We start from the raw sequence: 13,926 nt of genomic DNA on the forward strand, positions 1-13,926 counted from the left end.
AGGCCATACAAAAATATTGACAATGCACAAATCCTTCAGTATTAAAATCATACTCTACATTCAGTTTCTCTTAAACAAGTGACATAACTAAGTCGTTTGAGTGTTCGTGGCCTGCCTTTCCTTTGCTGTCAGCCATATTGGTCATGTGCTGGAGATGAAGCAATTTTTGCAAAATGTTTGGGAATCTATTCTCGTCGTATGTGTACTCATTGGGTTTCTGGTGAAGCATATATCTGCCTACCACCAAACGTGCCAAACACACAAGCTTTCCAACTCTCCTCCTCCAAAAAGTGACAGATTAGCAAAGTCACTGACCTTTTGTGGTTTCCTTATCTACTCTCAGATGTTCTGAAACTTAGTTTAGGTGTTCATTTGACGCAAATATACAGCAGAAAATGCCAGTGATGACACTACGTGCATGATAATCTTGTCTTGCGTTTGAAGCCTTTAAAGAATCTTGTCAACCTGAGTTCACCATGAGCAATAGCCACTATTTGACTTATGACTTAACCAGTTCGTCATGGATATTTTGCCACTTTTTGAATGACTTATTGCACACAAAGAAACAGTGTTTTTCTTTTTTTTTTCAATGTAGATGGCTATGTAGACGTTCTACCATTATCATCACTTTTACTGAATTAGTTTTTCCACACTATTTGCAGTCATATTTGTGTGTTTTAACCATGTCATTAAGCATATCACGTAACTTAATAAACCATTATGGTACAACTTTTTGTGAAAAGAATATAAGTTCCCTTAATGTATCAAAAGGTTAATTTTAGTGAACCTTGTGAAGCTACCAAGTGTAATGACGTATTGATGTTGAGGCTTGTTCTTCTTTCATATTGAAATAACAGCCATGTCCCTCGCAGTCAGGGTCATGTGGAAATGTGGATGGTGCATATTTTATTTGTTTATTTATTCATAATACCTTACAGGCCCAATGAAGGGCATTGAGTAAGGGGGGTAACAGTTTCAACAGAAAAAAAAAGTTACCATAAAAAAAGTTTGCGAAACAATGGTTACAAAATAACAGTGTTATCAAAGTGCGTATTTAGGTTATCATGAAATGTTTTGCGGTTTGACATGGATGCGATGTGGTCTGGAAAATTGTTCTAATGTGCAATGGCGCAAGCCAGTGATGATGAGTTAAATGCCTGCGTTTGACCATGCATGCACAGTGTTGTGAAGACGTTGTGACGTGCACACAGGTGCATGAATTTGCAGATGGTGACATTTATTGATATAAATGTACCTATGAAACAGACACAGAAGAGTGATTATGCGGCGAGTTTCTAATGACTGAAGTGAAATGTCTTTTTTTATTCGGATAATGCTCGAAGGATGGTCGTACTTAGCGAGATTAATCTAGCTGCTCTATTCTGAACAGCTTCTAACATGCTGATAAGGTAATCCTGATATAGTAACCATATGGATGAAGCAAATTCTAGTTGCGGACAAATATAGGTTAGCTTTTCTAATTTACGTATGTTAGAAGGGTTTATTATGCAAGTGTATTACGCAAGTATACCTATATATGTATACTTGGAAGGACTTGTGCTCTCATTCTCCCCTCTTGTGTGATGCATGACTGTCTCAGTTACTACAGGGCAATGCTTCCTGAGCCGAGGCCTGTATAGTGACACTATTTCAGTGCCTGTGACTCATGCTTATCTGTGTAGTAGTACACGTTGAGACATTTTTTACTGCTTTCTTTTTCTACATTACTTTTGCCAGAGTAGTGTATTTGGGATTTTGGGATAGCCGGCCGTAAAGTGTCCGACCTTCCCATTTTTTTCTACATTTAAACAACAATGACATTTTCAAATCGAAGGTACAACAGCCCATAATGGGTAACCTAGTAAAGAAAAAGAAAGCAGCCAAACCTCCGACTTCCGTCCAAACCACTATCGAAGTGGTCTCACTGGGGCCGTCAGCCGTGTCGGCCCACACGCTCACGTTGTACAGGGTGCCGGGGTTCAGGCCCAAGAGGCCCGCTTGTCGAGCACTTGTGTACTTCCACTCCTGGCTTGGACCCAACAGGGGGCCATACGTTTGAATTGGGCTGGCACGAACCTGCAATCGCAACATCTCTCCAATAAAACAAGTTGCCGAAAATGGGAAAATCACACTGATGTTTAGGTTATTTCACACCGTAATACACTGCCCAGCCATAAAATTTGAGTATCGCAGGCAAGATGATCCAAAACAGTCGATCCTCGCCTGCACAATTGTGAAGTATAGTTCCGTTACATTTCCACTAGTCTCTGCAGCTCACTGTTAAACAAAAGGCATTAAAAACGACTAAACCTTTATAAAAGCACTAAAAGAACACCTTTTTATTTACCTTAGTAAAAAGTGGCTCAAGTCCCATCGCTTTTTAACACTAGGCTGGCATATTATTCGCCATTATTGGCACTGTATTGCCAGCGCTATTGTGTCTTGTTTATGTTTTGAATTTCTCACTGTTTTTCACCACCAGCTCAACTGTCATGCTGCGCCCAGTGCTGAAGGCACTACAGTCAAGTCTTGTTATTACGTACCTGCTTAATAAGTAATTCCGGTTTAAATATAGTTGCGATGAATCCCCCATCCTGTTGCCACTGAACATAATGTATTGGCAGACCGCTTAAGCCGCATGCCTAACGGCTAATGTGTAGTATTTACGTCATTTTTTCAGTATGCGCACAGGCCATGGATAGTGAAATTGCAGCGCATGAACCTTTCCCCGACTGCAGTCACCACTGATAGTGACGTCAAAACATGGTAGCCATGATGTGTTTCCTGCTCCCATAGCTTCTAGCACTTCCACGTCGTCGTCACGGATGACGACGTGGATGATGGCCCTTCCTTATCCGACGCGGATAGTACGTTGACTGACCGTGATGAGGGCATTCGCAGAGAAGTGGGGACAGATGGAGAAACTGGCTCACGGCCTTCCGAGTTTAAGATGCCATTGTCGCTGTAAGGGCCGGCATGGCAGCAAGTGAAAATCACAGATTTCTTGCTGTCTGCTTGCAAATGAAAATTGTCTGCATTTGTGTTTGAGTGAGAATTTATATTTTTTGGGGGGGCCGGTAAGTCTATAGCCGCTCATCTGCCATTGTTGGCTAATTAGTACATCGTTAATAGTACAATTAGTACTCGCCATCCACTGCGCCAAGTGCGGGTGCAGGCCGGTGCTTGATGATACTAAGGTACTGCGCCGTTATCGAGACAGTTGAGCACGGGAAATTTTTGAAACCTTGACGATGATGCGCATAGGCCCGTTATGCGTCGGCTCCCCTTCACTCGTTCTCACCGACAAGGAATACAGATATTTACTTGACTAATCATTATATGATTGTTAGTTTTACCTTCAGACCCAAGCACGACTGGCATCTAAACCACTCCCCCCCTCCTCTTTTTTCTTCTTTTGTCTCCCTTTCACCCTTCCATTTCAAGCTATATATTTGTGCATGCACAATAAAGCAATCGTTGGCAGTCAGCGTTCATCCTGTGTTCTTCCTTCTGTCTGTGTTTTTAAGCGCTGTTTTTCGACACCAACAATTAGTACACTTAGTGCATACCTTATCCACGTTACCCACAAACTATGTATTAATGAGGTTTTACTGTTTTATGCTGTTAGTGGTTCCTTACCCCAATAAAGAAAAAATAATAGTCACCTTACACCTCAAACAGCAACTATGTTTAAAGGGTTGGAAAAATAGGAAGCACTTCCTAAGTAGTGCAACTGTTCTATGGGAAGAATGCACATGAAATAGGGAAATGAGGGAATTCACATCATTTGCCTTTCTGCGACATCTCAGTAGAGCTGTTTTGCCCAGGGGCGTTGAAACAGGGGGAGCGGGGGGGAGCGACGGCTCCCCCTCATCTCCAAGCGAGGGAGCATGGCTTCTCCAGTCGAAGGGCGAAATTACAAACACTTCTACAGAAAATTTCTGTAGTCGCACACAAAATATCTCTTATCTGTGCCGCAGTCTTGGAGGAGGAACTGGAGCTCTACTCCTCCAACTTCGACATCTCCAGGCTTATCGCACAATTGCTGATGCTGCCGTCAGTCGGAAGCAGCAAGTGTGACACCATTCAAGATGTTCACGAATTGCTGAAGGATCAAGCTCCAAACGTTAAGCTAATTTTTGAGGAAGTGTTGCAACCTTGTGCTTCTAATTCTTAAGGTCCCCGTGTCGTCGGCAACATCCAAACGATCCTTCAGTGCTCTGTGTCGTATGAAGACTTGCTTTCGAACGACAATGTAGCAGGAAAGATTGACGCATCTGCTCCTTTTGCATGTACATGGCGATGTAACCGCCACTTTGAGCTTAGACTCCGTAATTGAAACGTTTGTTGTAAGAAACGCGGAAAGGAAGTCCACATTTGCCACAGTGTGACAATGAGATGCAAGAGCGCATAAATGTGTTTGTGCGACTTTGTACCATTTCAAACATCACTTAGGAATATACATTTGGATCCCAGATTGATTACACTGTATAGTTCATATTGATACATTGCCAAGTAGACACGGACTAAGCGAGTAAACTGGATGGAACGAGCGCTGTTCTTTTCGGTTTACTCGATTTGTCCGTGTCTTCTTCGTACTATTTCAGTATGAATACGTGCTAACTAGCCACTATGGTATTGTTATAGCATTCATTAATATTGTAGCATTATATTACCTCTTCATCTTCTTCATCCGTATATATTCATCATCATGGCGAGCGTCATTCGCTCCAGCGCGCGGCCTGCTAAATAAACCGTCGAGGTTTAATAGCTGTCTCGCAAGTGGTGGAGGTGCTGGGTTCTGTGTTTGGAAAGTATGTTTACGATGTGTAAATTATGTTTGTGATTACATTAACCTTATTTTCTCATTGTCATACCCATATACATTATTTTATAATGGTGAGTCTGCGATGCATATGTGCATATCGTAATATTCGTGGACACGTTTATGGCTTATGGTTGTTTGTTCCTCCTGGCTAGCAGTATCTCACGCAGGTTTAAATTTATAGTACTTATTTTCTGATGTGTCATAATAATCCATGTTTTGGCTGTAGCTTGGAATATGTAATTGCTTGCTGCAGAAGTAGATCACGGTGCCGAAGAGCGAACAAGTGAAAATGTGTTGGACTAGTTTACTTTCCTCTTTTCCACACTTCATTTATTTATTTATTTTAGATGCCCTCAATCGCCGAGGTATTGCAGAGGAAAGGGGGTGACCTATATAAGCAAAGAAAAGAACGGAATGAAACGTGCAGCATTATACACTATTAGCGACAAATTGTAAGTGTGAAATTAAATATAACAGAATAGAACTAAAATAAAAGTAACTGAACTGAACAGATATAAACACAGCATTTTATACAATATCAGCGGCACAATATTAACGAAGAAGAAATTTCGGAAAAAGAGAAAAATGCAATAAAAAGAAAAAGGGAAAGATGAAAAAAGCAATAGAAACTGCAGGCATCACGGCACACGTAAAAAGGAAAAGAAAGGAGTAGGGAGGAGAGATACATGAGATGACTAAGCAGGGTTATCACAATGTAGGTGCGCAGATAGAGAATGGCGAAATAGAGATAGAACAGAAATGGAAACACTGTTGTGAGGTAGGTGGTTCCAATCGTTAGATGCGTGTGGTTAACTTATATCCATGCATGTGTGTTCTTGCATGCGCACTTTGCTGTCGCTCCCAATGCTACCTGAACGACAGGTATACCATGTCATTGATTTATATATTTCTCAATGCCAGCTCTCTTATGTTTAATCGCTTTGCCAACCTCGTTTACCGTGGGTAAATGGAATCGCATCAAGTGATGAATGTATATAAGGACAGTCTGGCGAAATCTGTTGAATATCGGTAACAAAAACTTGACAAAAATTGGAGGACGCTTAAGCTCCGCTTTTAAGAGTGGAACGCGATAGCATTCAAAGATCCCTGACTGCTTCTCACGCTTCCCGACAACTGCAGCTTATGCAACCGTAATGGTTACCGGGAAATGCTGGAGGCGAACTCTATGCACGAAGGTGAGCTTTCTGGTGGAAACGCTGGCCTCTTGCATGGGGCGATCCCGGAGATAATGGCACAACCGCTCCAAAAAAGTTGAATCATTTTCAGGTTTCCGTTTTTGTTTCGGACTTTTAATATTTCAGTCTGAGAAGATTTAACATAAAAGGCATGCACTGTGGGTGTTTTGTTTCAGGACATTTGTTTGTGGGTTGTCATTCTCAAAATCCCGAGGAATAGCTTTGTCAAGAATGTAAGACAAGCTATGAGCAACATTAGTGATAGAATGGTGTGGCACTATAACCCGCATCTTGACCTGCCCCGCCCTGTTCTTGGCTCAGTCCAATGAGCGCGGGGCTCCGCGTCCACGTCACCGCTGCGTTTGCAACCAGTTTCCAAGAGGGTCGCGCCACCGCACGAAAAGCCGTTTGGCTACCCGCACGGGTAATAGGGGAAAAGGCGTCTGCTCTCCTCACTTCCATGGCGCGCGTAAGGACGCGGGAAAATATTGTGACAGAGCAATGAAGAAGACGTTTTGAGATGACTTGAAGAAGACGACGCTCTGGACTTCGTGAGCTAACTATGATCTTGTCAGCCACTGCCATTCTTGTAAATACAGTGTAAATATATTTCTTTTCACCGTAACATTTTTGGTGGAGGTGCGGGGTAATGAGTGGGCAATGCGGCGGCTCTTGGCTTCTTCAAACCGCCGGCATTTGGTAATGATGGCTTGTACAGTAGAAGAATTCTTAAACACAAGGAGGTGAAAGGCATCATCTGCTATGCCTTTAATGACATGTGCGACTTTATCAGCTTCGGACATTCTCGGATCCACTTTGCGGCACAGAGTGAGCACGTCCTGGATGTAGTTGAGGTAAGACTCGGTGCACGTCTGGACATGCGAAGCGAGGTCTTTTTGAGCGGCGCGCTGACGTCCAACAGGCTTGCCAAACAAATCCGTGAGCTTCTGTTTACAAATGTCCTAGGTGGTAAGTTCCTCCTCGTGGGTCTGAAACCAGACGCGTGCCGTTCCCCGTGAGATAAAGTATCAAATTAGCCAGCATGGCGGTCTGGTGGTTGCTTGTGCTCACCCGCTCCTAAAGTTGAAGCCAATCTTCAACATCCGTGTTGTCAGAAAAGGTACCAGGGTCGTACGGTTGTGCCAGAATGACGGTTAGCGTGGGGGCCGATGAGCCCGAAGCATCCTCGCCTTGAGCTGGCATGCTAGATGTACCCAAGGAGTGCCCGCTGCGTAAATCCGTCTTGCGCTTGAGTCCGCAAACTCCACCAAACCTTCGTAATTCCCACATCAGACGTCGCAGTCAAATCTAGCCTGCTTCCACGCGAATCCCCTGGAGCAATAAACGTTGTTGTGCTTGTTATTCTATCGTGTTTCTGCTTGTCCTGGTACCGCCGAAGCTTGGCTGTACAAGGCAAGCACAATGGAGTTGGCTGTCAAGCCTAAGCCTTACGCACAAAGGTGGCTTGAGAGAACCGGAGACTACAACATATACCTAAATATATTCGGAGGGCCTGCGTGGTTGGGGATGATTTTCTCGGCCGCGGATGCTGGTGCCGAATTTTCTGTGACACGGGGCCCTTAACGCTTTTGCGTTAAAACGTCGCATAAAACATACAGCTCAGCCACTACGTTTCTAATTATTTGCTGCAGTTCGTAAACCAAATTGTAGTTTGGTTATAATATTGCCTTTATGTCTGTGTGTTGATTGTGCTTGTGTATTAAATGTTGGGCACTCAAGGAGAATAAATGATGATGATGATGATGTTTTGGAAGCGTACCCCCCCCCCTCTTCCAGTGAAAAAAAAATAAAAACATTCTGACGGCACTGGTTTTGACACATGACAAGAATGCTCACCGTATAGAGGTTGACATTTGTTGAGGCTACTGGGGTCCACTTGATATCTAGCGTGGTCTCTGTTGAGTTCTCCAATGAGACGATTCGAGGTCCTCTGAGAGAGTTGCAGGCTGCATGGTGCACAGAGACAAGGCTTAAGAGGAAGCTCTGGTTCAGGAATTACACTGACTTGCCAATAAAAATTCATGTGAAATGCATAAATGCTCTCTTTGAGGAACTGCTCAATCAATCTGAACAAAATTTGTTGCATTTGAGAGAAAATGTTAAAACTTCAGCCACTTTTGGGAGAAGCGCCGAAAGGCCTTGGTATTGGGAAAAGGCATCGCTACAAAATCGCGGCCCAGAACTGTGTAGGAGAATACTGGAGGTCGGTACTCACCTGGAAGCCATGTGAGAAAAAGCCAAAGCCAACGTCGCTCCATGCCAGCCTACCTCTCCAAGCAACCAGGAACGAGGGCTGCGCATGTGAAAATGCCAAGTTAAGCATTTCTAAGGTCTTGCAGGTTCCCCTGCTTATAGCTTTGGGTGTGGTTTTATTCATGTTTCCACACCTTATGAGCCCAATAAGATGAGCTCATGACAGGGTCAATTTTAGAACAAAGAATCGGAGTAAAAAAAATAATAAATGGAATATGTGTTAAAGGTTTCAAGGAACTTGATGGCACAAACATATGCAGTATCAGGTTAGGAGAACTAACCTTGTTCACTAGTCACACAGTAAACACCACACCGACTAGTCCAAACTTTAGGGTCATTCAGGATTAGTGTATGTAACACCAACGTAACCTAACTTGGAGACCATCAGGACCACAGGTTTTCTAGATACAATACAAAGTCTGAAATGCTTGTCGGGCCTTCCACCAATGTCTCTACCTCTAAAAGTGCAAGCAGAGGCAGCAATAGTGTACTGTCTCCATCACCATATGCATTAAGTTGCACACAATTCAGACATTAAAAAAAAAAAAGCTAACAGATCTGCAATGCTAGAAGAATGGTTTAAGGTCTTATCAAGGTGGGGGGTACAATGGAAAAGTATGCACAACCACTTAACAGTTACCCCTGCAGGCCAGCTGTGTAAAGTTTCACAAGGTAAGTATAGTGCACCTTGCGCTGTCTGTGGGAACAGCGGTGTACTTTTAGGCAGAGTACATGTGACAGGCTAAAATTCTTTAATTACTTTTAAAGTGAAGCTTGCCCCCCCCTCCCATACCACACACACACGAACACACGAAAGAAAGGCTGCATGTGCAGTGAATAAATGTATCAGCGAAGGGGCTGATATAACTCTTGTATGCTGACCAAGTATGTATACCTCTGTTCTGCGCAACAAAAAAATTACTTCCTACACAAAATCTGCATATAATGTCGGCCCACCGGCATCTCTAAAGCATGCCGGTCTGTTAATGGAATGGTGAAATTACATTTAACGAATCTGTTGATTGAGTTTATCTTGTTTGATTTAACCATTGAGTATGTGCCATTGGGTGTGTACCTGCTGGCCAGTCCTCCAGAATGGTTGTGCCCCACTGTGACACAAGAGGTACAGAATCCCTAAATGTTGCTTGATACGTGCCATCCTTTTCTGCGCATACGATACCTGTCATCACCATTCTTCCCCTGAAAAGCATCATACATCTCCTTCGTCCTTGTGATAATGTGTACATGTCTCGCACTGTGCATCTGCCTGACATGGAGTTGGTTTCGGCTTAGCTTGTGAGCGGCGTAGTGCAAAAACATAAAGTTGTAACCTTAGTGGCGGATAAACGTAAACATACCTTGCGATTACACATTGCATAGCATGAAAGCAACCAAAATTGTACGCATTGCCATTGTTGTAAAGCATTTAGTTAACTGCTTCACTAAAGCTTCGCTTCACATAGATTTCAATATGTGCGTTAGATCTAAATACTTTTTTAAAATTCTAAATGTAGAAAAATGGGAAGCTCGCGGGCTAAACTGGCAGAAATTGTTTAGGATGTGTCTCTGCACTTGCAGCTTCGTTCACGTTGTGTTCATTACTGTGGCATCACTCGAGCTTTGGCAGTTTTGGGTCTACCATTCTGAATGGTTATGTCCTGCTCAAATTTCAATTTAAAGTTATTTATTACTTAATGCAGCCTTCATTGTCATTAGAGGAAATGCTGCAGAACGTACGTGTATTGGCCATATACACCAATAAAAGAGGAGTTGGCCCCAGAGCTCATGGACACGTACCTTTCAAGTTAAGTGCTGGATCATGAGGTAAAAAAAACAAGAACATGTTATGCTATATTAGACTAGTCACTTTTGAGCCCTCTAGAGCGCTCTCACGAAGCTTGAGAAAATTGAGCGCTCTGAACACATTCGCCTGGTTCATTCTGAGCGCTGTGCTCCAGCTCGGAGGCGCTGAGCCTTTGAGCTGGGAGCGCAACTGAGACCTAACAGAATCTCGATCACATGGCAACGTTTGGCTGGGGCACACTTTCTCCAACTCTAATCTCGACAGGGCTCTGCATTGCAGCAAACAGGGTTGGAGCGTGGTAGGAACCAGTCGAACGTACCATTAGTAAACATGAAGTAAAGTAAGCCATACTAGTCTACAGTGCAACAGAAGAGTGAAGATTGGGCGAGCTGAAAATGGTTAGTGGCAGCCATTGCAACATGCCGGGGAATGTGGAAAATCTGTCTTTTCTTTAGTATTGTTTGTGAAACTGCATCGTGCATAGGGTATGATCAGAAGCATTATCAGAACTTGTGAACACAACTCCATGCAGTCAATGCAGTTGAATCATCTGCTGCAAGATGTTGGTCTCAGCTGAAATGATTTTTGTCCTTGTAATTTTCAGTGAATGTATACATAGCCTTCTGATTCTTAGTAATGTCATCCCCATTTTTGCTTTAATTGTTCGCATGCAGCATTTTTTGTTTGTGTGTTTTCATCTTTGTTTCGAGTACAATTTAACACTCTCTTGGTGTTACCTAGTGGAATGATTTACTTACTGATCTGCACTACTAATAAATCATACTCAAACTTGCTACACTCTAGGAGTAAATGTAAACACTACAAGAAATTGGGAAACAAGGTGACAATTTCAGTGGCCCAAACTTGTTGCACCTGTGTCAAGCATCGCGATTAGGGCGTGTCTTCCACACCCGACATTTCTGCATACCTTCATGTTTGCCAAACATGCACGCTTGGTTTTGTATTGACCGCGATCGAGCAATGTCACAGAACCAAGTAAAATTAATTGTGCTCGTTCCGGGTTGCAATCCGGGCAACACCAAGCCAGGTCTGGCGTCACGATGTACGTGTCAGCGATCGACGAAGTGCCATGACACGCTATAAGGAGTGAATCAATAGGGGAACCTGTAACACTTCCTTGCGAGTCACGATCGCGGAATGGTTGGGCGGTCGGTGCCGCAAGTTGTTATGCTTATGAGCTACGCTTGCATGCGCTGCCGTCAGAAACCGATTCCATCTGCTCGAGCGCTCAACGTTGTGTGATCAACCACATTACAAGGCTCAACATCACCTGCGTTAACTCTGAAGTTAACGCGTACTGCTAACATTAAAAAGAAAGCAGTACAAAGAAATAACTTAATTGTTTAGAATCCAGTTAACGAGTTAGCGTGACTACGCTCGTGCACGCGTCGCTTCACGTGCGCGTCTGGACACGGGCCAGCAATTTCGCTTTCTCCACTTATACAGTTGTCTGAAGAAAAAGCGGCTACGGCCAGATAGTTCTTTTTAATTAGCATTTCTTGACTATTTGCGAAAAGGCACGATCTTTATAGTCGCGATCAGCCGCAAACACTTATCAAATCTACCTGCATGCTGTGAAGCGGAACAACATCCGGCATCAGTCAACAGACGTTTCGTAAGTTGATCCGGAAAATTATCCGGATAAGAAAGGCGATAACCTCTTCGGCCTCCTGTCAACAGCTAACGGCCACATCGGCTAGCAGCCGAAATTCTCGCGGAGTGAGACCGAGCGATCGAGCTACGACAGCCTCGTCGATGACAGCAACCTGCTGGAATCCTTGGAATCTGTGCGACCGTGCAACACAGGGCAAAACGTACAGGTGTAGGAGCAGTACTTACGAAAAATCAGTGAGACCAGCAATCCATAGGTCGTTGACAAGACAGTGACAGCGCAAGCAATCCTTGAGCGGCACACACTCGCTCGCAGTCACGAGCGAAACAAAAGAACGGAGAGACTTTCCTTACGGCGCGCTGGGTTTTGAAACGACAGGCGACGCTCACGAACTGGCGGGCGAAACCTCGGAGGGATCAGGTAACGGCACGTGCGGGCGGATTTCACATGGTCTCGTTCTTCATCGCACACGGCTCAGATGAAACTTGCAGCGCTTTGAAAACGGCTTGGTTTCGCCGCCATGTTGCATGGGTGGCGTCCTACTCCGCCGTGTGTTACGCGCCTGTTCATAAAATCAGAAACAAAACCGGTCAGACAGGCGTGAAACGCCTCTCATGCAAACAGGACGGAGAGGAGCGGACAGGTACGTTGTACACGCCAGATATTTCAAGCGAAGGGCACCGGAAGCGAGCTGCCAGCGCGTCTGTACACCACGAAAGGCCGAAAGTTTGAACCTCGTCCAAAGTGGATGATTTTTTTTTTTTTTTTTTCGGGCCAACTCTCTGCGCCGTCTTCTGCGTAAGCCGTAGAAGTGAATTTGTGAACGCGCCTACATAAAACGTCAACACGTGTGCCAAGTGTATATAAACACTGGCGAAGCTCGCGGCACTTGCACGTTCACGCGTTGGCATGGGTGTTCTGTGATAATAGTGCAAAACTCATCAAGCGTAGCTTCTTTTTGTTGCAGATTATTTTGACTGCGCTTTCCAATTAGGTAAGAGCTGTTTGCGTCAATGCGACCAAAAAAAAGGATTTGCGCGACTCACACTTCAGCCGGTTTTCATCATGGGGTCTGCGCATATAACGCAGTGTTCGCATGTAACAAATTTCAGTGCTCTTTGTGTACTTCCACCTATGCTTCCCCAACTTCATGACTTTCGCCTTTTTCACTTGGCGTTGCTGCTATGACTTGCACGGCCAATTTGATGATTATGCCAGGAAAAAAAAAAGAAAAAAAAATGATCGTACAGCTGAAATGCTTGGTCATCGACTAAAGCCGGTGCCCCGACCTCTCGGAGAGAGCATTATGAAGCTAAAAAACGCAAGGAAGCCGCAAGTAAACGAAACCGAAACTAGCTGATGTTTTGCGAATATGGCCTCAGTCTCAGAGGCCATGCTGCAAGATTGAGGGCGGTGAGGTCTGCTTCTGGAGTGATGTGGTATTTCGAAAGTGAAGCCGGTCGCCGCCATCTTGCTAGAGGCAAGACGCCCGAGCGGCCGTTGCAGAGCACAGAAGTATGTTCGTCGTGTTTATTGAGAAGAGCGATGAATTGGGCTAGTTGATGTGTATTTATTTTTCTTGCGCTAAGTACTGTAGAACGCAACAGGGGCGAAACAAACACTGGCTATAAAGCGGACACCAAGTGACACGGGAGAGCGCAATGACACGGAGGAGTAACACGGGGTTGCGCTCCCCCTAGTCACTTCGTGTCCGCTTTATAACCAGTGTTTTAGGGGCGAAGCACCTTAGGGCTGAGCCTTGTCCCTCGTCGTCCGTCCGTAGCTCTGGTTTGCATGGAGAGCGCTAGGGGCGCTGCGGTGCACAAGGGCAGCAGCGCCGTCGCAGGGTGAATTCTACGTTTCGAACACTGGAATCGGCAGCGAAACGGCAGCGGCGGGAAGCTAATCCGGATGCATAGTTGGGCGTGTTGGTTAAGCATGATCTGAAGTGAAGACGCGAAAACGACGACGGACGAAGAGAGAGCACAAGGCGCGCTGTGTGTGTGTGCTCTCTATTTGTCCGTCGTTGTTTTCGCGCCTTCACTTCAGATCTTGTTAATCCGGAGCTACGCAAGAAAGAAACGCAAGTCAAGCGTACTTGAAGGAAAGCGAACCCTGATTTGTCCCAGCAAGAGGCAGAACAAAGCCGCAATCTCCGAGAGGTCCCTTTGACCGACGGCGCAAGAGATTT

General features: G+C 44.6%; 1 protein-coding gene across 1 annotated transcript in view; it reads right to left on the reverse strand.

Annotated features, from left to right (window-relative positions):
• Positions 1 to 12,478, reverse strand: part of LOC119433828 (putative inactive tyrosine-protein kinase Wsck) — a 43,805-nt gene extending 31,327 nt beyond the window's left edge. Inside the window, exons 1-4 of the mRNA XM_037701090.2 lie at positions 11,963 to 12,478; positions 8,261 to 8,338; positions 7,882 to 7,991; positions 1,887 to 2,076 (exon numbers count right to left, since the gene is read on the reverse strand). Coding sequence (XP_037557018.1) covers positions 1,887 to 2,076; positions 7,882 to 7,991; positions 8,261 to 8,303 — 343 coding nt within the window. The 5' untranslated portion in view covers positions 8,304 to 8,338; positions 11,963 to 12,478. The remainder of the gene's footprint in view (positions 1 to 1,886; positions 2,077 to 7,881; positions 7,992 to 8,260; positions 8,339 to 11,962) is intronic.
• Positions 12,479 to 13,926: the final 1,448 nt, after the last annotated feature.

Source organism: Dermacentor silvarum, chromosome 11 (genome assembly GCF_013339745.2).
Source record: "Dermacentor silvarum isolate Dsil-2018 chromosome 11, BIME_Dsil_1.4, whole genome shotgun sequence".
Lineage (NCBI taxonomy): Eukaryota > Metazoa > Arthropoda > Arachnida > Ixodida > Ixodidae > Dermacentor > Dermacentor silvarum.